The 27,950-nt window shown below is 29.3% G+C and overlaps 1 protein-coding gene across 3 annotated transcripts in view; it reads left to right on the top strand.

The window, feature by feature from the left end:
- Positions 1-23,576, top strand: part of LOC143235287 (cadherin-23-like) — a 94,119-nt gene extending 70,543 nt beyond the window's left edge. For all 3 annotated transcript variants that reach the window (XM_076473270.1, XM_076473271.1, XM_076473269.1), the window contains 10 exons: positions 2,135-2,365; positions 3,792-3,883; positions 4,609-4,698; positions 8,036-8,104; positions 13,115-13,184; positions 15,456-15,583; positions 17,036-17,076; positions 17,472-17,544; positions 20,048-20,104; positions 20,838-23,576. In XM_076473270.1, the coding sequence (XP_076329385.1) occupies positions 2,135-2,365; positions 3,792-3,883; positions 4,609-4,698; positions 8,036-8,104; positions 13,115-13,184; positions 15,456-15,583; positions 17,036-17,076; positions 17,472-17,544; positions 20,048-20,104; positions 20,838-21,198 (1,212 nt within the window). In that variant the 3' untranslated portion in view covers positions 21,199-23,576. The remainder of the gene's footprint in view (positions 1-2,134; positions 2,366-3,791; positions 3,884-4,608; positions 4,699-8,035; positions 8,105-13,114; positions 13,185-15,455; positions 15,584-17,035; positions 17,077-17,471; positions 17,545-20,047; positions 20,105-20,837) is intronic.
- The last annotated feature ends 4,374 nt before the right edge of the window (positions 23,577-27,950 follow it).

Here is a 27,950-nt window from a genome sequence, read left to right on the forward strand (position 1 = left end):
TTGTCACATAAGGAGTCTAAAGAAATTGTTATGAATAATGTTTTTTCACCTGTTCTTATGGAAACTGTCTTTGATATAGAGGTGTAGCTAGAATCTTATAAATTTTTAACTTCTGAACCTCCATCATTTTAAATCTTTATTATCTCTTCTTAGTGTTAACGGGAAATTTGTCTATTTTCACATTCACACCTTTTTGGTTGTTTTTTTTTAAGAATAGTCTTCTTTTTACAGGTGAAATTTGTTGCATATTGAAATGAAATATAATGCTTGAAGTCGTTCTTATCTTAAATGTATTATTGCACAGGTTTTCTCTCTTGATTGAAAAATATTGAAGGTGTCATTTTTCTGCAGAATATTACCTTTCCACTCTATATTATTTATTGTAATCCTTTTTTTTTTTCTCTTGGTGTAATAATGGTAAGTTTAAGGACTTAGAATGCCAGATCCAGGGTTTGATTTCCAATGGTGGAAAAAGCTAATAGCCCAGTGGATTTGCTCTGAAACAAACAAACAAACAAATATAATCTTCCTATGTGAATATTTTAATTTGGAAAAGACTATATATTTCTTCAGCTATATGTATATCTGTAGTGGGATTGTATTTTTCAATGCTCTGCAATTCACCATCAATGAAATACATATTTTTTTTGTTCCCACAGTGACATGTAAAAAGCTCAAATAGTTTGATTATTCTCATATAATTAGTGTACATTATGTAAAAACTAAATTCAAGAACTTTCTTGTAACTTGGTTTTTAAGGTACATTTCTGAATTCCATTACTTGTTATTATATTTTTGAGTCCTTAAAATATTTATTTGAAAATTAATGGGCCAACCACTAGCCCCCAGTGTCACAGCTGTAAGTCTCATGATTTGATAAGTCTCAAAATGTAAAAATGCATTTTGGAGATTCAAGAGATAATGAAAATTCAGTGTGCAAACTGTATGATAGACCAAAAACTTTTTTATTCTTTACTGCAACGTCACCTTGCATTTCAACTTTTCAACCAGACTGACATCATCAATTCACAAGAATACATTGTAAACAAAAAAAATTGTAAAATGTCATTTTTTTTTTATGAAATAGGCTTTTACATTTCACTAAAAGCTTCTCACATTTAGTAATTTCAGAATTACAATCAATGCTATTTCTTTGGTTCTGGCTCAGTCCAGTGGACCAGTTACATTTTCATTGTGTTATCAGAAATGTAAAATTCTAGCATCTCTTTTTAGTTATTCTAGTGGTTAAAATCTTGCACTTGCATTTAAACATTTTAACAGATTTATTATAATAAATTCTTAAATGTGTAATGAAATTGCTGCTGTTGTTTTTTATAATATTTTTAGCTATTTATATGGAAGGTTTATTTTATTTATTCTGTTTTAACCTAGTGTAATGTATTTTTTTATTTCTTTTTGAAAGTAAATATTACAGCATATCTTTTCTCACACTGCTTAATTTTCACAAAATAAAGATGGACAAGTTTTTTTTTAGGCAATAAAATTGTATCATAAGCAGCAGAGATCTACAGTTTCAGTGTCAGTGCTTATATAAGCCCAGTTACATTTGTCAGAGGGATTATTACTCACCAAAGCAGAATATGACTTTAATTGTGGAAAATAGTTTTAAACAGTAGTTTTTAGATTTTCAAACATCCTTTTAAAGTAATTATCCATGAATGGAGATTTAAAAAAATTTTTTGATATTTTATAATAACACCTAGATCCTTCATGTTGGTTTAGGTGATTATAAAATATTAAAATATAAAGATTTATATAATTAGCAGTTCTGTAACTATGTATAAGTGCAAAAAATAAATCTTAATTATGGCCTGATTTGTTACCTAAAATAAATATAATCATTAAGTTTAAAACATTTCTTATGGTATAAAGAAGGTTATTTGAAGAAAGATCATTGAACAGCCATCTTCATCAGGTGAATGTTGAAAATTTTCAGGAATTATTTTATCATATTCGTAATTCATACTGTAAAATAATTTATTTATTATGGCTAACAATGAAGTGAATATTGAAAAATATTTTTAGAATTTAATGTATAGTTTTTTGTTTTTTCTTCTTCTTCTTCTTCTAAAGACAGATGTATAAACAAAGAATTATGTTGAACTTTCCATAGGCTAATGATCCTGATGAAGGAGAAAACGCAGTGGTTTTTTACAAGCTAAATAGTGATTTCAAAATGAATAATGCTGAAAACATTGAAGAAATCAAGGCTCCATTTTATGTGAACAAGACTACAGGAGAAGTAATCCTTAACTTTCACCCCAAAAGTAACATGAAAGGACATTTTGATTTTGATGTAATGGCATATGATCATGATAATTTAAACAGCATTACTAAAGTATTGGTGAGTATTGAATTACTTAGTTCACTAAATAAAATCTAGTCTTAAAGAATATACACATTTTGGAGACACAAAAGTGGACAGATAATTGGTATTTGCATATTGTATAGACTAATATTTATGTGAGGATATATACTACATATTGTGAAAATTAATATTTAATTTTACTTGTTACATTTATAAACATTTATTGACAGTTATGGTGATTCTAACACAACATAGAAACAAATAATTGTGAAGTTTGGTAAATAGAAAAATACATAAGATTACTTCACCTTAGGTGGAATTTCAGTTAACCTCTCACATTAAATATCTTTTTGTCCCCCAGTGGCACAGTAATATGTCTGTGAAGTTAAAATGCTAGAAACAGAATTTCAATACACATAGTAAATGGAGCATAGATGGCCCACTGTGTAGCTTTGTGCTTAATTTCTAACAAAAAATAGACATATTTAAGATGCCCATCTGAGAAGTATATAATACCAAAAAAGTATTTGTAAAAACAAGTTGCATAACTTAACTTACAATGTAAAAGAAAGAATCTTAAATATATTGTGATTTTAAATATATTTTATATCAGAAATTTAATTATTTGATCTAACAGTAGGCCACCTATGTATTGCACTGGTCTACTTCCCTCTGTCACCATACATGTTTCATAAATTTGTTGTGTGTCTTATCATAAGGTGGAATGGAAAGACTTATTTTAAGTGGATTAACAGATAATATATTGTTTGAGTAGAAAGTGTAATTAATTTATTAATTATAAAACTGTTTCTTCCTTTTTGCATTTCTTAATTATAAAATTAAGAGTTATGAAAATGTAACCAAAATACATCTATGATATCTGTAAAAAAAAGTTGTTGTTTTTTTTTGTTTTTGCAAAATTTACCTCTTTCCAAATACTTTCTTGCTAAAACCAAATGTCTCTCTTCTTTTTTATTTTAAATTAGATGAGCATGAAATATATTTCTCCATGATGGAAATATTTTTCAGCAAGTTTTGAAATGTAGTTGTACATCACTGAAATCTTAAAATAACTTTCTTCTTTAATTATTATTAACTTTGAAAATATTCAATATTATGTATTTATACTGTAAGTTAGTATTGAAATGTTTTAAGAAAAGAATTAAGTACACATCATACTTTCATCTTTTTTGTTTTATAAAGATAATAATAACATTCCATATTGGGAGGAATACTGAGAAGTAAGTAATTAACAATGAAAATAAACTTCTGTTCTGCATAGCTAGCATACATGCAAGTTCTGTGTGAGTTCACTTTACCTACTTTTCACAGACAACAAAATATGTTAAACACATCTGCGGTGACTACTTGATTTATTTGTAGTATATATTAAGTTTAACATGATATATTTTAAAATTTCTCTCTCCTTCAGTAAGTACTAATATGCACGTTTTCATTTTAGATCTACCTGTTACGAGGGGATCAACAGTTACATATAATCCTCAAGATACCAGTTGATGGCTTGAAACAGGAGATGAGAATGAAGCTCAAGAGGTAAATATTAATATGAGAATACAGATTGTGATTTTACAAGGGAGATGGGAATGAAGCTCAAGAGGTAAGTGTCAACAAAAAAGACAGGTTGATATTTCAACAGAGATGAAAAGGAAACTTGCATGTCTGGTTTATGATTTAACAAAGAAGTTAAGAATGAGGCTTGAAATTTTAATGCTAATACACAGGATATAATTTGATAATTTAATGGAAATGAGAATTTAGCTCATGATGTGAATGCTGATAAAAAGATGAATCAATTAGAAAGTAAAACCTCAATTGTTTAATATGAATATATTTTATAAAAGCTGTATTTAAAATAGAATGCACTTCTAATTATTAGTTTTCATATTAAAGATTTATGATATACATATTTTCTTATTTCACATATCCATTATATCTATGAAATGTTATTAACTGTTTATTTAAGATTATTTTATGTAATATTATCTTTGTTTAACACATATTGCTATTTGATGGAGTCTCAACTGTTTAGTGGTTGTTGTTCTCTGTAATATAATCTTTACTTTCCACATCATCTTACTGTTTGAATGATCTCAACTGTTTATTATTATTGTACCTATGATGTATCATAATTATGTACAGGAGTGATTTGTCTAAAAACATTTTCTGTTTGTTATAACTGTATCCCAGTCTAACAGTTTATTTAGAGAGTATTTTCTGGAGAGACATATTTGTTTACCATGATGTTTAATTATTTCCAGATCATTGGAAGATATTATATCTGAGATAGTTATCATTGATGACTACAATGCTTATGCAGGTGATGATAACAGATACAACCCTGAAGAATAGTGAGTGCATCCTGTCCTCTTTATTTAGTCTTTTAATTTCTCTGCTCACTACTGAAAGTATTTCTTTCCTGATTATGGAATAATTTTTTAAAGAAAATTAGTTCCCAAAATTATTGATGCTCTATATATATTTATAAATTACAAAGTTTCATAAATTGTCAGTGGTGGATTTAAGATTGTATGGTCCCATGGGCTATAACTTTTGTGAGCTTTTCATCCCAAGTAATTTTACATAAAATTATCAATGGGCCCCCATTAAGGCCATGGGCCCTGGGGCTGAGCCCCCTCTAGCCCCTACCTAAATATGCCACTGTAAGTTGTATTTAAAAAGACTAGAAAGTGTAAGTTATTAAATGTGTTGAAATTTTGTGAAAAACTTTTCATTTATTGGTGCTTTGATCATAATTATGTTTTGTATGTAAACACTGTTTATACATAATATATTTTTGCAGTATAATATCCACTAAACACATTTCTCTGCACATAACTTGGCTTGCTTAGTGGTTAGTGCACTGGACTTGTAATATGTGGATTAAGTACAAGTATGAATTTTGCCTCAAATATACTTGCCCTTTCAGCTGTTTGGTCATTATAATGTGGTGATCAATATCACTACTTGTGGGTAGAGAGTAAACCAAGAGTTGGCAGTGAGTGGTGTTAACTAGTTGCCTTACATCTAGTATATCTATTCAAAATTAGGGATGGTTATTGCAGGTAGTTCTCTAGTAACTTTGCAAAACTTTAACAGAAAAACAAAATCTCTATTAGTCTTTCATCCATCTCACTTTAAAGAGACTTATATTACTACAAATTCTATATTTCTTGCAAATATTTCCTTGTAAAACATTCTTGCTTTTTAAGTAAGACTGTATGAAGAAAGGGAGTTATATGAAAATTATTTTGGCTAGAAAGTTGGAATGTTTCAGAAACTGGTTAAATAGTATTAGGCTTTTGGTGAAGACTGGATGTCATTTAAAAAATAAATATTATATAAACGACTTAGATGTTTTATGTAACTCATGCATTTATATTTTTGAAACTTATCCATGATTTTAAACTGTACATGCCTATACTCAGGTGAACTGAATATTCATTCAAATTGATGGAAACAAGATGATTGATTAATTCTGAGCTAGTTAAGAAAAAATTGGGAAGTTTAAAAAAAGATAAGGCCAGATAATATTTCCCCAAAGGTTTTGAAGAAGGTTAAAGATTGGACATACAAGCCACTTGCTACTATTTTTGTCAGTCCTTGAACAGTGAGCAGATACTGTAGTTACTAATGTAACTCCTCTTTTCAAGGGAGGTGATAAAATTGTCCCAGTAATTACAGGTCCATCAGTTTTACATTCAATTGTGGGAGAAGTGTTAGAAAGTCTGTTAAAAATGCTTCACAAAGTCATTTAACAAAGTTTAGAATTTTATTGGATAGCCAACATAGTTTCACTAAGGGAAAATCTTGTGTTACAAATATTTTGACATTCTTTGTAAAGGTTACTTCTTATGTAGATGAGGGTAAGGGTGTAGATTTGAATTATCTGGATTTTCAGAATGCATTTGATAAGGTGCCACATAAAAGGATTGTAACAACATCAAATAGGTGTGGAGGATAAATTAGCTAGTTCAACTGAAGAGTAAGTGGATGGAAGAAAACAGGGGGTTGTTATAAATGGAGTTCAATGAAACTGGATTAATGCCACAAGTGGGATACCTCAGGGCTTAGTCTTAGAATCTTTGCTCTTTGGGATTTATGTAAATGATATAGATGATGGAATGGTCAATAAATTACTTACATTTATAGGTGATATCAAGGTTTTGAGTGTTGCTGGCTACGAAGAGGATACTGCTATTTACAAAAAGATTTATATCATTTAGTGAGTTGGGCGAATAAATATCTGATGGATTTTAGTTATAATAAGTGCAAAATAATGTACCTAGTAATTATAAAGCCATTAGTCATACACTGGTTGTGGGAAAAATTTTGGAAAGTCTCATAAAAAATGAAGTTAATAAAATGAATGGGGGAGTTAAGGGAGACCAGTTTGAGGTGTTTAAGATTGTAAATTTAATTATTTTTTCATATTTTAACAGTGGGAATAGTAGGAATACAGGATACAGTAGGTGTCATTTTCAACTAATATTGTATCATTTTCTTAATGGAGTGGTTGGCCTTTAGAATAGGTTGCTTTTGGATGTTGTAGAGGCAGTAAATGTGAGTGAATTTAAGAGAAAGCTTAATAACTATATGAATGTTAAGGTCTGGCTTCAAGATTTTAAAAAAATATATATTTTATTTTAGTTCAGAGGATGTAACAGCCAAGATGGACAACTACATCCCATGTTTTCTCAGAACATTATGTTATGTTATTGGATAGGTCCTCTAAATGACAGAAGATTCAATCAAAGTATTGAATACAGAGTATAACTCAATTTCTTATTTAACTGAGTCATGTGAAATAAAACAAAATGACTGAACACAAAATCAAATACAAAGGAATAATATTTATTCTACAACAAATACAGCAGGTGCAGATACAATTTACTTATGTTGAACCAATGCTATCACTGGACTGGATACTAATACTAATGATTCTAACACAACATAGAAACAAATAACTGTGAAGTTTTGTAAATAGAAAAATACATAAGATTACTTCACCTTAGGTGGAATTTCAGTTACCCACTCACAATAAACATCTTTGCTATAACTGTCTCACACTCAACAATATATTTAGATTTGAATCTTCTAGAAAGGCATATGGTAGTTAGAATGGATTTCTTTGTGTTCTTACATTTACCCAGAACAACATGCATCCCCATATCACTGTTTATTCTCATTACAATATAGATCAGGTTATAATTCTTAGATTTCACCTTAACAACCACTGAAGGACACTGCTATCATCAATTTAGTACAATATTGTATTATCTAAAGTTCTTCCTGGGTAGTAACAGGTATCAAATACTTTAAGAACAATAAAAGAACAGAGGTAAAAACTTGAAACAAAATCAACTTTATTTTTTTAATATGTCATGTATGATGTGCACATATTCAGAGTAAATATTATAATGCTACAAGAAGATAGAAACAAGTAGTATGTTCATATACCATGTGTATTTTTTACCTGTTTCTCATACAAGTAAATTCTTTCATAGCTTTTACTGTTTAGTTTCATATAAGAACATATTTTTGCTCAAATAAAATTGTTTAACTTTGGTAGGATAAATTTTACAGTATGTTTTATGATTGCACATTTTACTGTATATGAATATCTGTGTTTTTTTTTTGTCAAGATGACCTGTTTTGACTAAATATATTTTTCTTATTTTTTTATAGCACTGATGTCTATATTCATGTTGTTCGGAGGGAAGACAATTCTGTTATGGAAGTAGTTGAAGCATTGAAGTATGAAATTTAATGATAAAGCCATAAATTAATCGATTTAAACACACACATTGAAGGAATTTATTATTTTGCTTGTAATTTTTACTTAAGTCAGGGATCCCCAAAATGGCAGGGTATGATATGGTTTAATGGGATTACAGCATATATATATATTTCTTCTCAAACGACCCTGGTATCTGTAAACAGAAGTGTCTATACTAATAGAAGGTATCATTACATTAGCAAACAAAATTATTACAAAGTACATAATTTGGAAAACAGGATATACAAGAATTTGGTAACTACGTTAATGAAAGATAGAACCTGAATAAAAACAAGCACATTTTATTCTTACAGAAGGACAGTATAAAAATAACTTAAAAATAGTCTGTGAACAAAAAGCAACAAACAAAGGCATGGCTCTATTATTAAAGCTGGGGCAACTCCCACAGAAAGTGCCAAAATTATTCCAACAATTCTAATTTTATAATTCTATGTATATAGCAACCCAGTATGGCCAAGTAGGTAAGGCAATCTATGGGTTGCAGTTCGGTTCATCTTCATCACAACAAACATGCTCGTCTTTTCAGCTGTTGTGGGTGTTATGGTGTGACAACCAATCCCAGCATTCATTGGTAAAAGAGTAGAAAAAGAGTTCATGGTGGGTGGTGATGACTCATTGTCTTCCCCATGTAGCTTCTTGCAACATTAAAAAACAAAACAAACAAACTATATATATTGTTAACCAGTGACAAACTGAAAATCAGCAATCTCTCTTTCATATGTCAGTTGTAAAGTAGCCTCACCCTCAGGTTTGTGTCATATACAATAAAACTATTGCATGAAAGAGCAGAACATTATATAAAGAATAGCATATTTACAAAGTTCAGAACTAAAACTCTTGGTGTCTTGTCACTGTATTATAGATGCTTGGTGCCATTTCAGTGGTAGATGGGGGAATTTACTTTGCAGGGGTTTTTTTCATCCTTAGAGTTTATCCTTTCTGAGAAACAAATGATCACTCCCTATAAAAAACATGTACAATATTTTTTTTGTGTTTTTTTCAATTCTTTATGTTATGCTGCATAACAGAGCAAGTACTTACATGAATGCTTTCTATGTTTTAATTAGCTGCTGTTTAGCATAAATGGTTTATGAAATTGACTTTTCAGTTTACATGAAACATATATATATATTTAGTAGTTTATTTAATATAAGTAAATAACTTATTGTGTAGTTGTTTAAACCATACAGTACAGATGTGTCATGGCCAGTTGACATGTCTTCATATTTGGGTATTTTATTCACCACCTTTACTTGAAACATGACAAACTGCATTCTGTAAATATGTGTTATGGGGCGTTACTACACATAAATGTTTTTTTCATTCTACCCTAATGGTGGGTGAAAAAGAAATATTTCATGAAATAACTCTAAAACTGAATTAGTAGATTTACTAGGATCAACACTAAAACTTTCTCTCTTTATTGACTTACCACCTTCTTCATTACCCAGTTTTAAATTGTAACTTTCTTACATTATGTACAAACATGGTCCTTTGGTGTGTACACAATGATTAAATTTTTATTTGTTCCTTTGGGGGAGGCTTTATATAAGACAGATTACAATATTTTTAATTACCAAAATATAATTCTACACATATACAATATTACAATGTAATAAGAGATAACAGCTCCCCTCTATTAGTGCATGTTTGTACATGTACATACACATACAAATACTAGAAACATGGCAAACAGCAAAAATAGAAAGACAACAATATCTATAAAAACTTTAATCAAAGTAATAATAATGATTATTTTAAAACTTATAATGAAAACAGAGATATTTATATGTGACACTTTAAGTAATATACCAACTTACAAGATGCACTTGCTGCAAACTAGTTGCCTAGCAAAAAGAACTGTGTGTGGGGATCATTAGAAGAAGGATTTTCTAATTACTAGACACTTCAAGCAGTGTAAGGCAATCCCTACAATTACAAAATGTATTGTGCTATTTTGTTACAAGCCATTAGTTACAATCAGACAGCTATGGCTTTAATAAAATAATTATTGCTCTCAACATGAGTTCAGTCAATTTGACCAACTACAAAACCTCTTTTTTTACTCATATAAAATCTTTATAGATTTAATACTTCTAACTTTCAATATAGCATGTACATCTTCACACAATTTGATGGTCTTTTGTTTAACATTAGAAGTCTTTCACCTACAAAAATCACATATTTTTAGTCAAGCATTTTTAATAAATTAAAATGAATATTTGTCCTTTAATTGTTGATTATTTGTTGTTTTGAACTGTTCCTGTGCAAAGTAATTTTCATGTTAAGATTTAAAATACCTTTTCTTATGTCAAAAATTACAAATTTCCTCAGTGTTATCTCTAAAACCTCCAAAATAGATTTCAAACTATTTTTTCAGTACAACATAATATTTTATCATTTACTTTCTCTTTCTTGAATTAGAGCAGGATCATTCAATTACACCAATCTTGTAGGAACCAAACAAAAAATCAAAATAAATCTACATTACCCTCTTTTTTTTTCCAGAATAATTTCAATTTGTAGCTCAAAACTATGTTCACCAATCCTAAGTAGCCTTAAGCTTGTAACAGTATACATTGATTTATAATTATTATTGTATTGCCCTTTTGCTTGCCATGTGAACCATATCTAACTACTATCTGTATCTTTATAAATTGAAATTCACTTCAGACCCATACAGCTCATGTTATACCATCAAATAACATTACCCCCATGCTGTTTATATTATTATTATTTATTTTACCTAATTTTTACTAACCTAAATAGGTTCCTATTTTTACATTTTAATTACTTTTATTGTAAAAAATAAATAAAAACACAAAATAAAGTACTTACCCAATCTTATTTTTCTTGCCATTGATTGTTGAGGACATTTAAGTCTACTTTTTTATACTAATGGTGTTAATGCACTTAATAATTTTATTTAATTAAATAATGCACCAAATATATAGACTAATAACATGCAAAAAGTAGACAATTTCCCCTACCTCTCGCAATGTTTCTGGCTTTCTAAGTATTCAACAACAGCTGTACTCCAAGTGAAATTAACTGTTATCTGTTCATAACACAGCATTATACAATACATCATTTGATAAATGAAAACCTTGACTTTCTATCCATTATATGTAATGTGTAATTAAACGTGAGAGGGAACTGTTAACCTATTCTGAAAGAGGGATTTGATAGGAAGGATCTGATTTTATATTGATAGCTCTATAACCAAAACAAATTGAAGACTTAAAAAGGTTATGTTTTGTCTGAACAATAATGTTTCTGTGGTGAGTAATTTACATTTAATTCCTTACTCTTTCAAGGGGTAGCAGAAAAAATAAAGACAAAGTGCCCAGAGGAAATGTCGTGTTATACTAGGGGAAATTTAGGATTTTTAAAAATATTTCTTTGTAGAATTAGGAACTTAAAAGTTATATATTGTTTAAAAATAGATTGTTAGCTAAGATTTTATGCTAATTGATGTAACATAAACAGAAAGTAATTTAACATTTTGAATGTAAAACGTTAAAACTCTGTTATGCATAGTAAAGGATGCCCAGAGCAAAATAGTTAAATATGCTAGTAAAACAGCCATTCTCTATCCTGGTCCTTTATGTCACATGCTAATCTTTATGTATTGTGTAATAAATTACAGTTTGTATGTGTTTTGCAGCACTTAGTCTTGAACCTCCTAAAGACTCTGTATTAGTCTCTATAGGAGATTGGAATGTGGTACACTGCATAAAATACTTTACAGGTTCTTAGTTAGAGTGCATTTTGTCATGAGAAAATTTGAATAAAGGAAGTTCAGGAATCTATCTTAGGACAGATAAGCATCATTTTTAGACTAAAGTATATTGTGTTTCAATTCCATGATATTTTTTTTGTCTGTGTATGCACAAGCATTTTATTTTTGTAATGATTTTTGTTATATCTGTATATTTGTTTTAAATAATTGAAAATGAGATGAGATTAAAGTTAACTAGAAAATTAAGGTTTTGTAAGTAATCAAAACTAAGGAAAAAAGGCGAAAATTTATTGTAAAAACATTTTTTCCATTTCTTGTGAAAAAGTCACTTCCAAGTTGTTTAGAAAAATTTCCATTTTCTCTTAAGAAATAAAAAAATTATTTCAAATGTTCAAACTCAGTGTAATATTGAAATATGACATATGAGCTCCAGTTTTCTTGAAACTATTATATTCTTTATTGCAAAACAATGGTATCTGTTAAGTGGAACTGTTAACAAGAAAATGAGCAATTTGTTAAAAGCCAGTAAAACAGTTGTTACAGCCAAAAAGCTTTAAATTGTTTTACCAATAGTTAGTGGTGCAACTGTTTAATTCGGTTTGTATAAGCTCTTTATTTTAATGGGTTTGCTAATAGTGTTACTAGTGATGACATTTCTCCATATATCAGAAATTTTAATTGAATTAAAGAACATAAAACCTGAGCAATATTCCAGGTAAGAACAAAAGTACACAACTCTAAATTACAGATGCAATGAAAGGTTCTACTTATGATAACCAGGTAGTCTAAGAGTTTTTACAGTTGACTCATTTACAGTATCTAATAGGTAAATATTTTTAGTTTAACTAGTAAAAGCTATTCTGATTTGATTTTGTAGGGGAAAGATATCACAGAAAAGAAAGTAAGACTGCTGAAATAAATAATGTTTATATAAATGGTGAATTATTCATAATAAATGTATTGAATAGGTAAACAGATTTGGTTGATGAGTTAGAGAAAATTGATGTATAATAATGTATTTAAACTCGCATCACAATTTCCAAACGAGTACTTAATACCTCTGAAAAAATGCTTCTGGGTTCAGGCCTTTTGCATAAATGAAAAAGGAGAAAAAAGTTGAAATAGTATGATAAATTTATCTTCCATTGCCAGTTTACTTAATTTCTTGGTTGAATATATGTTTGCATTGCATGCTGTTATTTTTATCTTTTTTTATTTTTTCTAGGTTATTTGACAAGTACTGGGGAAAAGTTCTTGAATTAAGGAAAGAAGATTTTTATATTGTTTTGATAGATGTAAGTCTAACACAGTATGGAAATATTTCTTTTTACATTTGTCACAAATAAATTCTTTAAAGATGTAAGTATTGTTTAGAATTATTAACTAATGTGGTGTATGTCTTTAATTAGGTCTAAATAATTAATAGTAAATAACAATAATATAGTGACTGAGGCAGAGTGGTTAAATTATCTTTTTGTAGATTGATTGTTACTGGTAATAAAGTCTATTTGTTAATATTGTGCAGTTTTAGCAGCTCTTCAGGTAAAAATTATATTTAAGGTCACACAATAACAAAAACTGGTAATTAACCAAAATATTTTTAAAAACGAAATTCCTGGTTGTTAGGTTGATGTCATTATAGTTGCTCAATAAACATGAACAGCTAACAATGTATGAATTTTTTTTTTTACTTTTTTGCAAAATGTAATAATTATTGTAATTTGAGGTATATCATGCAAATGTAGTGATTGAAAAACGCATGTCATATTAGTGATATAAAGTTATTTTATTACTAGCATCTTCCCTTTGCTTCATAAGTATATGTTTCTAAAGAACTGATAAATAAATAGATGAACAGATGGCCTGTACTTGAGAGGTAAAAATTATAAAACAGATAAGCAATTTTGTGGTATTAAACTCATATATGTTTCACTTTGTTTAAAGTTTATAGTAATTTGTTTGTAATTTGTAAATTACATTTATTCATAATTTTTATATGAAGTTGAAATTAAATATCTTTTTTAATGCTGTATAACAATAAAATATTAATTTCTTTGTTGATTTAACTTTTGTGTATTTTTTCACAACTTTATTTCTTGTATTTCTGTAGTTGTATTAGAATTTAATTTTAAAACTAATTTATTTTTGTTTTACAAAAATGTGTAACTTTGTATAGATATTGTGCAGAAAAATCTTATTAGCAAGTTAGTTGGTTAGTTTATCCTAACACTCTGCCCTTCTGGGGATGATACATAGAACTTTCTGCTAGTAACTAGAAGGCCTAGCATGGCCAGGTGGTTAAGTCACTTGACAAGGATCACATGTTTGAATCCGTGCCACACCAAACATGCTCATACTTTCAGCTATTGGGGTGTTATAATTTGATGATCAATCCAACTATTCATTGGTAAAAGAGTAGCCCAAGAGTTGGCATTGAGTAGTCTTGACTAGCTGCCTTCCCTCTAGTCTCATACTGCTAAATCAGGAATGGCTAGTGCAGATAGCCCTCAAGTAGCTTTGAGCAACATTCAAGACAAACCAAGTAACTAAATTGATCAGTTTTCTCAACCACAATAAAAATTCTCTCTTGAATTTTATTTACTCCCAAGACAGAGAAGGTCACTCTTTTAAAGCTCTATAGTATTCTAACAAAATATTTCACGGCATTTCTAATTCCCAACTGTGTTTGTAGTTCAGTATTACATTTGAAATAATCTAATATAATTTTTCTTGATAACCAGTTGCAACAGTGGCAACCATTGACAATTTTTTTCCTATAGAATGCAGTACTAAAGTAGAATAGATGTATATATATATATATATATATATACACACACACACATATGTGCATTTTTCACATAATTGTACACATCAATTTAAATATATGAATCAAAATGTGTTGATTTTTCAGAATTTGTCCATTATGGTTGTAATCTACATGAGTGATTCCAAACCATTTACCAGCCAGGGATCAACCATTTCTAATCCAATAATTTTATGAACTACTTCATACAGTGTTAGATTTTTAAACAACTTTTATGTTACTTCATAAAACAGCATACTCAGAAGCTAAATTTCAAACACGTCTTTTTTCAACTATTTTGGTGACTGGCTAAAGTCTTTCTTTTGACCAGTGGTTGGGAACCATTGATCAGTAAATCTATAATTGCCTCACCATTTCATACACTGTCAAATCATATATAGAGATCATTTTTTATTTTAACAGGAGTTAAAACTTTGGAATGGAAGAAATGTTTACAAAAAATATACCAGTCTGTAGTTTCATGATGTCCTAAAAACACATAGGTCCAAGAAGTCTTGATAAAAATGAAATAGAAACCCTATAACCTGAGCGCTTTCAATTGGTGGACCTTTCGAAAGCTCTCAGGTTATAGGGTTTCTATTTCGTTTTTATCCAGTCTGTGGTTAATATTCAAATAATTATCTTCAACAAAAACATTTTCTCTCTTTTTTTCTTCTTCTTCATCACATGAAAATATTGTGATTTTATTCATTGGTTTAATTTAAATATTGTGATTTTATTCATTGGTTTAATTTATCTTCAGAAAATTGGACAGGATGACGTGAGTGATTCCTGGGAAAAAAAGCTAAAATTCATCTTATTTGGAGTTTTGGCAGGCCTTGCATTAGCTTTCATTGTCTTGTTATTGGTTTCCTGCATGAAAATAAGTTCGTAAGTTTTACTAAAAATTAATTTCATAGATTTAACTCATTACTTATGTTCAATGAATCTTCCTATTTATTGTATTTTGCTTTAAAAAAAACTGCAAGTGTTGCTCAAATTCATTACCCATTTTCAATTGTTGTTGAAATCTCATTTAGTTTTTGTGATAATTGCTGTGCATGGAGGTGTATGTATCACATAACTTTTAAAAATTATGTTAAAAGCAAACTACTATAAGCTGTTACTGGAGAATTAAACTCAGCTATGTACAGGTGTTATAGCAAACTAAAGTTTCTTGTCAGAGATGTAAATTTTTTCAATTGACGAAGGTATGTTTATTTTCACAAATAAGGAGATACAAACGATAAAGTAGCTTCTCAATACAGTGTATTGGAACTGACAATCAAAAAATATTAGAATTAAGGTTTTCAGACTTCTCTCATTTTAAAAAATGCACTACTCATAACTTTTAACTCTAATACTGGAGCCTTCAATGGGCCATGAAATCAGTATCAATTTAAAAATTACATTTCAAACACGTAACTAATGAAACAGCAAACAAACATGTATTTTATTAGACAGATTAAATACCAAATATTTCTTGAAATTCATAACTAAGAATATTTTCACACGCTTCTCGTTATAACATGCAAAATAATATTTTTAATTATGAACTTCAAGACAAATTTAGTAGGCAAGTATTTCTTGTGCAATAAAATGCATGCTAGGTTATTATTTTTATGAAACATTTGTTTAAAATGCAACTTTTAATTTGGATTTGGATTTATAATTTCTACAATGTGAAGAACCCTCTTTCTTATTTCACAACTAATTGTAGTAAAAAGGTGAGAGAATAACAAAGTACTTTAAACATGTATATACCCCACACAAATACAGTTGAATATTGGTTTATTGAATTTGTATATCATTAATACATGGCTGATGAAAATGTTGTAATTTAGTCCTGTCTATTTCCTTTAACATTTATTCTTTCTGATATTCCACATTTATTGTGGGTCAAAACTAGGGTCAGTGTCCCACATTGTGTCTGATATTCAACTTTTAGTATGGATAAAAACTATGATCGAGGTTTTGCATTATATCTGATATTCTGCATTTACTATAAATCAGAACTAAAATCAAGGTTGTGTCAGTCCTTTGATATCTGAAATGACATCCTCAAATAAATTTATTAATATTCATGTGTATCACTCAACTTTTATTAAGACTTCTTTTCACAACAATAGGTTTGGAAATATGTAAACATTCTATGTGTTGACATAACTGTAATTTGATATAAAAAAAGCATGATATTAAGCTTATATGAAGTATTCTATATTATACAATAACAAATCAGTAGGAATAATTCAATTGGTTCATTATTTTCATGGATGTTTTGAACTAATTATGGGTTTTTATTTCTTGTTTTACTTCACATTTCCTTTTCTTTGATCTACGTAGCCTCTCAAGAAAACTTAGAGCTGCCAATGCAACCTCTTTTGGTAATGTATCTTTGATTTATATAGTATAATTTTACATCATTATACCTTAACATTAAACTTTTCTTATACGAGTCTTTTTGGTGTTACTTGAAGATAATTTTACAAAATTTAAATCAAGTAAGGCTTTCAGCAACCACACATGGAATTATTATAATTATACTTTTATGTGAATTTCATAAGTAACAAGTTTAATTTAAAGCAATGCCTATTTTTATAATTATATTTATGAAGTGATTCAGACTATTGCTGCAAGCTTCCACTTTCTATTTAAATTAATTTTTTTTTAAATGTCAATTTTTTTGTTAGACAACTTAAATTATAGCTTTATTAATAAATCATTTTGTCATCTATTTAAAATCCTAATGATAAATATTATATTATTTCTAAATCTCCAGGATCCCAGGATTCAGGTCTCAATCGAATTGGTATAAATGATCCTCCAAATACGAATAAACATGCTGTGGAAGGGTAAATAATTTATTCTTGAAATATTAATTTATCATCAGAGAGTTTGATACATGAATACAAAATAATGCTGATTAAATTATTTGTTATTAGTGTGGTTAGTTACACATTATGTGTAATGGAACAATTTTATATGGTTCTATATATTTTAACAGTTTTTTTACTTTAAAAATCACGTGATCTTCAAGTGTGTATTATTAACACTTGAACAAGACAAAATAATACAAAAACAAACATATTTTTACCATTGTGCAAAGACATGAATATTTTGACTGGTTCAACAAACACTTGAATGCTTTGACTGTTTAACAAAAACTTGAACATTTGGACTTTGCTAAATAAGTAGTTTAACAATGAAAGTTTCAAAGATAATGTTTTGAGTAGGTACAGTAAAGGTTTGAATATCTAAACCATTTTCAATAAACTCATGTAAGACTTCTGCAAATCCACAGTTGACAATCTGGAAAAGAAAATTGTTGCTACAAATTCCAAGAACACAATATGTTCCACTGAACAACAGAAACTTAATGCATTTATTAAAAAAAACAGTCAAGGCTTTTGAAAATAATGCAAAAATTAACAACAAAAAATACATCATGATTTTTCACATAAGGACAAATGTTTCTCCCATCAAAACCACAATTTCTGTTTACAACAAAATATTAACTTCATAAAACAAATTCATTCTAGTACCACATGTGAGCCACTGGTAAATAATTCCAACAGTGTAAACAAATACATTGAAGTCTCTCCTAAAATGGATCCTACTTCTGATTCCACTAACATAGTCACTTCTCCATCTGATCAACACAAATCCAAGAACACTTCCAATGTCGTCAGTCTGTCCTCTAAATCACTATCTGAAGCTCAACACAAATTTCTAAGTAAAGGTCTTAATTTTTCTCCTACCACTAAAAACATAGATATTTTTTAAAGTCATTTCCGACCTCCAAGAATTTGTATGCAGATTAAGACTTCAAGAATATTTTCACAACCAAACAACTGAAAGAACAAATTTTGGCTCACAATTTAAAGAAAAATCCTTCTGGTCACATGAACTAACAGGGAACCACATCTAGAGAGTTTTGTTACTGCAATTAAAAATAAAGTAATTCAAGCTCTCAACTCTGACTTAAAAGTATGAAACAATCTCTCCCATAGTGAACATTCTGCTCTAATTTCACTGAAACATGAAAATGAAATTATTATTAAACCAACTGATAAGGGTGATGTCATTGTTGTTCAAGATAAAACTGATTATATCAACAAAGCCTACCGACAACTTAATAACAAATCACTATAGAAAGGTAAATTTGGACCCCACACAACAGTTTGTTAAAACTATCAAAGATAAGCTACGTAGTTTACAGAAAAGCCAACACATCAGCTGTGAAACATTACAGTTCCTTTTACCTAAACACCCAGTTTCAAGTCGCTTTTAAATATTGCCAAAAATACACAAACCCAACAATGCTCCACATTTGATGTCTTACATTAAAGATACAAACATTTTCTAAACATGATTTCTGACATTAACAGCAACAGAAAACTTTCTCCAAACACTGTTTACCACGGATGTTTCTTCTTTATACACAAACATTCCCCACGATGAAAGCCTAAAAGTCCTAGAATCTTCTTTACAAAAACTAAACAAATCCAACACTCAAATTATTACACTTAGCTGAACTGGTACTCACACTTAATGGCTTTGAATTTAATAATGAATTCTGCATTCAAACAAAAGAGAGCTATGGGCAACAAGATGGTACCAAACTATGCTAACATTTTCATGGGAGACTTAGAGACAAAAGTTTTGGAAAAATACACAGACAAATCAACTACATCAGTGATATTTTTTTTCATTTGGGTAGAAGAAGATTCATTACTGTCCTCTTATAGACATGCTAACAACTTACACACTTCTATTACGTTTACTCTAAACTACTCCACTACCCAAATAAGTTTCTTGGGTGTAACCCTAACATTAAAAGATAGTGTTTTATATACTGATTTGTATTGAAAACCAATGGATTAACCACATTACTTGCATATTAAGAAAAGAAATGTTGTGTGTGTGTATGTGTGTGTGTATTTATTTAATTTAAATTTAACTGTTCACTGGATGGAAAAATTTGTTGAATTTATTTTTTTGTTTTAAATAACATAACTTTTACTGGGGTTGCACTTAGAACAAACACTTTTTGAGAATTTGCTAAATAAACTAGAGATTCATTTGCACATTTTCATTATTCATAATCCCATCTCTCTTTCTCCCAGCGGACAGCAGTATATCTATAGACTTAGAATGCAGACACACCCATATTGGGCAGAGCACAGATAATCCATTTTGTAGCTTTGTGCTAAACTACAAACAAACAAATAATATTCATACATTTGTAATTAGTAGTTTCAACAAATAGAGGTTTTATTTTCTAACTCTTTCTTCATTATATGACATTTACTTACAGTTGACTACATTTAATAAGTATAAATACATTTTTTTCAGATCTAATCCTATGTGGAATCAGCAGGAAGACCTCAACTACAAACCAGATGATGTAAGGTAAGTTTTATTAGCTGTGTAGTTAAATAGATGTATTATATGGTCATCAGCTTATCAGTTGGTACACTTGTATGTTTATTCTTCATCTAATAAAATGTATCAAATTATCATATTTAGACAGAAAAATAACATTACATTTGACTTGCATATTTCTTTGTTCTGGAAACAACATTCACTACTTAGTCTATTAGCTGGCTAGGTCTCTGGAGGAAACTGTGATTCAAAATGTTTCATCAACTTTAAATTCAACACTTGTATACTCTAAATATGATATAATTGTTGTCACTCAAGATGGCTGGTATGGGTATTAAAACTTTAATTAAAATAAAGTACAGAACAGTGTTTTGACAATAGTTGTATACTCTAAGTATGATAAAATTGTTGTCGCTCAAGACAGCTGAAATGGGAATTAAAACTTTAATTAAAATAAAGTACAGAACAACGTTTTGACCTTAAGTCTTCTTGAGGTTAACAGAGTTTTGCAACTGTTTCAAGATTTAGAAATACACCAATAAAATAAAACCTAGGTTATTTTTGTAGTTTCTTGCAGAGATTGATCAATACATTTATTAAATACTTTAAAATATTGTGAAAAACAGAAAAAAATGCCATTTATGTTTTCAAAAGAAAAAACTTGCAGATAATGCTTCATATCACTTTTTTTCCATTTGTTTTATTAATTTGCTTAAAATACATTGAATTTCTATTATTTATGCTATTTTTATTCCAACAGCATGGATGGCAGTGAGGACTCTTTTACCCTGCAGGACTTTGAGAACAAATCTGGAATAGGTGGAAAAGAAAACTTTGGTTTTATGAATTATCCAGCTGATCCTGTTCCTAACACCCTTCCTGTGCCACCTACAATATTACCAACCACTGGGAATAAAAGCATCAGTGAAAAGGAAATTGAGGCATTGGGTCTTAATAATCCACTGAATAATTCACAGAAGAATAAAATTAATGCTTTGAAAAGCACAGACAGCAAGTGGAGATACCATTTGAACCAAGAAACAGATCAAGTTCCTCCTCCCTATGATGCAAATAAGAGAAATAGTGTTTTTAATTCCAAGCAAACTTCCTTTGAGCTTTGATTTCATTCGGTCTTTATTTCTCAAGATAAACATAAATTACAAACCTATATACTAAATTGTTTTTAATCTCTTAAATATGTTAGAAATCAAGTGCATCTAGAAAGGCTCGATCTATTTTGTTCTTCATTTACAAAAATTCAAATTTCTGTAGAAATTTCATAGATAGGAAAAATATTTTTTTATAGTTGTGACAAAACAATCAATTTTTATATTGATATCTATGTAGACCATGCAATCAGTCATCTAAATTGTTAACCTAGAAAAGAATAAGTTGAAATTTTAACCTAAAAATTACAACTTTATGTATTTTATGGCTGTACTTAATTGTGTAATCATGAAAATGGGCATCAGTGAAATACCTAAATTCATAAATAAAGGTTTGCTTTTTCATAATACTGTTAAATTAACCATTTCTGAGAATGCTTTTCTGCAAGAAATAAAAGCATCATAATTAAAAGAAATAGTGGCTAAATATTCCTTTGAACTGCTAAAACTACATTTGAAGTGTTTAAGTTTTGTGACTAATTATAACTCTTTGTATTCTAGTTGTGATTTTTCATCTGTAATTCATTAGTTCAGTGGTTTAAAAATCTATTCCAGAACTTTTGCAATCAATTTTGATTTATAGTATTTCTTAAGTGTTTTTTTTTTCAAGATTAGGAAATCTACAAAAGCATCTTTGTTCAATATAGACATAATTAATTTAATAACTGGAAAGTTTATGGTGCAGATTATAAACAAAATAGTGTCCATACTGATAACACTTAGAAATTGTGATTAATCTTTTATACATTTTAATATCTAAAGACTTTTGTATTAGTGTAACTATGTTATTGGTTATTAAAAATATTTGCAATTATAAAAAATGTGAATAAATGTATGAGAGTGAATGTTGATTTCATTAAAATAACTTCTTTTCATAATTATTTTCCTTAAATAAAAGCACCTGAAAATTTACATAGGTTTTTTTTCTTTTTTTGCAACATTACGCAATAATTGATAAATTATTATGTAATGATTATTTGAAGATCTGATGAGCAGATTTATGTTAATAATTTATGAAGATTCTTAATTTTTCTCTTTACAAAACTGAGATGTTTGTTGTTAAGAAAGGTTTGTTATAATTCTGTACTATTTGTCTAGTTAAAATTCCTTTGGACTGGTTTTGTAAAACATTTTTTGCAATTTATTTTCATTGTGATTATTTGATCTATAGAAAGGCAGGATCTATTTGGTGAATTTTGTAGAAGTGACTGTAGTACCAACATGAATAGACTGAGATGAAACCAGCAGGTTGTGTACCACATGTACCAGCTATGGATCCAGTATTATATGGTTCATGACATGTTTTTGCAAAGAACAAAAAAAGAAAAAAAGATTACCCTCAGAAATTGGATCCATGGGTATGATGTGAAAGTGGTGTTGAAATCTTATTGTTTGGTCTGGTGAGGGTTGATGGGGAATGGTGATGACTACCTTCCTTCCCTTCACTCTCTCACTTCAAATTTAGAGGCAGCTAATGCAAGCAGCACTGATTAGTTTGTCAGGTCAAAGATAATTGGTCAGTAGTTTAATTGTTTGTTAACTTCCATTGGAAGATCTAACTTAGATAAATAATACCTTGTGATCAGCAAGTTTTTCCTTGAATTATGGTGTTGATTTTTAACGGGGTGGCCTACTTTAGACTAGGAATTAGTTTTTGCTACCAATACACCATGATGTTACCTTGATATAAGTTAATAATACATCATGTAATAATGTGAGGTTTAACTTGAATGAAACTAATGTCAACACAGTAGATCACTGAATCATCAACAATTACTTGCCATTTCAATCATCTGTATCTTCTTTTTAATTCTTAGAAATCAAGTTAGTTCTTAAGATCTTTATGTATTCTTGTACTTTGAATGATACACCTAAAACACATGCAACTAGCAACAATGTTTTTGATATCTGATGGCTATTTTTTCAGTTTGAAAACATTCTTTATGTATCATCTAAAAATTATTAAGTTTTTATATTTCTTCCAGTAGTCATGTTAGAAAAGTGCATGCAGTTCTGTCTTTTGTTTTTATTGATTCAGAACACAGAATGCTTTAATTGTTGTGATAAAATCACTTTATTTTTATAAAAGTTGTTAAAATGAAATGATGACTGTTTCGATAATGCTTGATTATATATGGTAGTCATCCGTAAGGTTCAAAATATTTTGTTCATAAAACTGTTATGAACTATATTCTACTTATGTATAATAAGCTTTGCTTATTAATTTTCAAACCTTTGATGTATTTATGAAGTAGATGTATGTAAGTATAACTTGCAAATTTTAGAGAAGAATTTAAAGACTTGAAATAATAAATTGATATGAGGATACATTACTGGCGAATTGAGTTATCAAGCTTATTAAGAAATTCCGACATTTCAATATCATTTATTTGTAATTAATAAGTCAGCTGCCATTTTTAAATCATACCAAAGTACTATAAAATAATAATTTAAAGCACAACTAGTAATTAATTATTTGAATAAACAATTAAAACTCATTATTTGTTAAGTATTGTAATGCACATTGGAAAATATAATGCAGTTTAAAAATGATGATATACGATTTGACTCAAGGACATGCATATATTTATTTCTAAAGTTTCATTTAAAACCATTTTCTTTCCTTTTTTCATCAATTTAATTTATGCAAACAAGTTCAAACATTTTTTTATGTAGTTAAGTTAAAAGCCCTGCTTTGAAAAGACATAACTTTGATTTTTTTAAATGATAATAGTTATTACTCGACAACTGATAGATCAGCTATAGTGCTTGGTCATTTGTATTAAGCTCAGCTTAAATGTGCATTAACCTTACAGTATCAAGTAGTTACTCCAAAGTATTACATAACTGAGAGAAAACAAAACAATTATACATTTCACAAATACATCATTTATTCATGATCATGGTTTCATCCCTAAAGGTATCATCATCAGTTTGTGAGTAAGTGAAGTATTTGTGAAACGTACAATTATTTTGTTTTTCCTCAATTTGTAATAGCGGAATTTCGCCAAATACCAACACTTTCAAGTATCAACTTAAAGATATTTTGGTCAATGTTTGGCTGTAAAAATAATAACGATGGAAGTATTTTTAGTGACCGTAATATCGTACAAGAATCTGGTGGTGTTGACACTGTCTCCATAGGAATCATCGAAAACCTTAACACATCACATTTTATAAGCATAAACATGTTATGTTGCACCACGTTAAAAACTTTTTTACCCATGTTCTGTGTTGTTATAAGTCAGATGAATCTGAACTGTTTTAGTTCTTGTTTCATTATGTTTAAATTGAAAGTAACGTTAAAACAGATTGTTTCTGAAGTTATGATGACTGATAGCCATATATTTAGCAAATGAAGGTTAATAGAATAAATAGTATCTCGATCATAGATCAAAACATTGATTAAAAACAAGTTTTATTGCATCTTGTATAACGTCTTGAAAATAGCTTTTTGGGGCATGAAACATGAACCTAGTTACAAATTAGTATGAATACACAAGTTAAAATACGTTTATTGATTGCTATGACGAATTAACGTAAACCTTGTGTTTAGTTTATTCTTCTGCCCTAATACAAAGAACGCATAAGATTTCTTTTGTTTTATGCTATGAAATATGTAAGATTGGCTTACAATTTCAGTCATGGAATGTACGTATTGACTATGTATATTCTAGTAATATTCCATATGAAGAAGAGATCAGTTAGCATCTTATATACAGTCACATAGAAATATTAGCTGCAAATTTAAAAAAATTATTTAAGAACATAATACCATTTGTGATACTTGAAGTTTTGCACTTGAAATCAATAAATATTGATATACCTTAATCATTCAGTTTCATTACCAACTGTTGTATTTAAACAAGTATCAAAATAATAAATATGTACACATAAATTCTATCACTATCGTAAAACGATAAGAAGCTTATTAAATGTCACATCATTACTATGACAAACTAATCGAAAGATAAACGAAATAGATGTGATATTATTAACACATAGAACGAGAGTTATACACCATTCATTTAGGATAGTTTTTTGTTCAGAATTTATCTGTACATCTACATTAATGGCTGGACTCTACTGTTTAAATATTATTCTTTTACTTCACTTTCCCAAGTCACAAAATTATTTTTCGATATTATAAGATGAAAGATAAAATATATCTATGATAGATTGACTTTCAAATTCTAATTGTATCGTTCTGACACGTACATTTCTAACGTAAACCTAAAAGCTATATCCAACTAAGTAGTGTTGTTTTTCTTCAACAAAGGAATTTCACATACATTCATAAAATAATTGTTAAATAAAATTATTAATCTAAGTGGCAACATGTCCTCTGACACGTATTTATTCGTATCGATTTGAAATATCTAAGTGAAAGAATAATCGCTTTCAAAATGTAAAATATGTGAAAATATTTAAACCAATTAATTGCTATTTTAAGTTTGTGCAAAGTTTGAATTTAAGTTCTAAACTACTGACCTAATATTGGATCATTTTCAAGCAATAGGAGAGGTATAAACAAGAGGGTCAAAAGATCTAATGACTAAATGGGATACTCAATTTGTGGATTTCAATTGCATAATATTTTGTCAAAGAAGCATTCTTTGCTCATATTAGATACCTTAATGTTCCTTATGTGGTTTTATGGTAAGTTATTTTCTTTAACTAATCACACGAAAGAACGTTTGCACATTATTAAATTGGACTGTTGGATAAATTGAAAATCAGCGTCACATTTTAGAAATGATGAATTACCCTAACAACATAAAAAGCTATGATTACAATTGTCACCACTTTTGATGAAAAAGATTTATCACTTCTAATACAATAAATGCCAACATCGACAAAATAATTATTATAACACAGCTGATGAATTATACTATATGCGTTATGTAAAAAAAAAAAAATCACGTACTATCTTAATTTGTAGGTGAATCCATAATTTATATGAGATAAGTATTATAGCGCTGTCAATAATGTACGTTCATACCTTTTATATTTATTTATAAAACATATTAGTTTCGCCAATTCATTTTTTCACTAGTTTAATATATATTTATTTATTTATTATAAGGTGAAATACTCTAAAACAGTTCTTAAAGAGCCATATTTTTTGCATTGTATGTGATTTGTTGGCGATATATTTCAACAATGAACGAACAGCGTATAATCCAGTTGTTTAAAACTAATAAATTAAAGATAAGTAAAACATATGTACAAAAATTCATCATACTCTTAATTATCTAGAGCTTTAAATGACTGTCTCTTTTTCGTTGAAGAGCATACGGTCCGGCTCAGTCACTTTATAACCTTATTAGATGAAACATATTATTACTCCTTATTCTATAATTACGATACATTCTGGGATAGTTTAACTTTAAAACCGCCATTATATATACTTTAGGACTAAACACGCCATCTAGAGTCATCTCTATCTCTCAATAATTTACATTACACACTTACAATTATATACAGTGGTACCTCGGTTCTCGAACGACTCCTTTCTCGAACATAAACTCAGTTCTCGAACCAAGCTGTCGTGGCTCGAACCCCCGAAAGAACCCGACTTATGACCCGAACGACCCTTCGACTATTTTCAGCCCACACCAAGCTTGCCCAAAACATTTTACCCGCACCTGTCGCTCAGTCCGCACCCCCGCTAAAATCTGCTGTGAACGTTCTCGTTTTTCATTTTGTTGTTTTTAAATATTATGATTAAATAAGCTACCATGGGGTCAAATAAGGATAATGAAAACAACAGACCAAAAAGAAAAGTTGTTAGAGCCACAATAGAAGTGAAAAAGATCTCACAGCGAAGTATGAGAGTGGGGTTCGCGTGTCTGACCTTGCTACACAGTTTGGTATGGCGAAGTCTACAGTCTGTACCATACTGAAAAAATAGAAGTCATCAAAGGAGCTGATGTTGCAAAAGGAGTGACAGTGCGTACGAAACAAAGATCACAAACAATGGAAGAGGTAGAAAAACTGTTTTTGATTTGGTTAAACGGAAAACAGTTAGCTGGTGATGGCATTTCTGAGACCATCATTTGTGAGAAAGCAAAGCAGTTGCATTCTGACCTCCTGAAAAACACCCCTGGAACGAGTGCTGATACAAATGATGCCGTTAAGACTAGTAGGGGTAGTTTGAAAAATTTAGAAAGAGAAGTGGCATACATAATGTGGTGAGACATGGGGAGGGTGCCAGTTCTAACAAAGACGCTGCTGATAAATTTGTGAGGGAATTTAAGAACTATGTAGAAGCTAAGGGTTTTATTCCCCAACAAGTGTTCAACTGTGACGAGACAGGCCTCTTTTGGAAGAAAATGCCAAAGAGGACCTACATCACTAAGAAGAAGAAGTCACTGCTTGGACACAAGCCAATGAAGGACAGGCTAACTCTATTGTTATGTAGTAATGCAAGTGGGGACTTAAAACTTAAGCCTTTGCTTGTGTACCATTTTGAAAACCCGAGGGTTTTTAAAAAAATAATGTCCTGAAAAGTAAACTAAATGTCTTGTGGAGGGCGAGTAGTAAAGCATGGGTAACCAGGCAATTTTTTATGGAGTAGGCCCATGAAGTGTTTGCCCCAAGTGTAAAGAATTACCTCACGGAAAAACAGTTGCCACTCAATGCCCTTCTTGTGATGGACAATGCACCTGCTCACCCACCAGACTTGGAGGATGGGTTGGTGGAGG

Source organism: Tachypleus tridentatus, chromosome 12 (assembly GCF_004210375.1).
Source record: "Tachypleus tridentatus isolate NWPU-2018 chromosome 12, ASM421037v1, whole genome shotgun sequence".
NCBI lineage: Eukaryota > Metazoa > Arthropoda > Merostomata > Xiphosura > Limulidae > Tachypleus > Tachypleus tridentatus.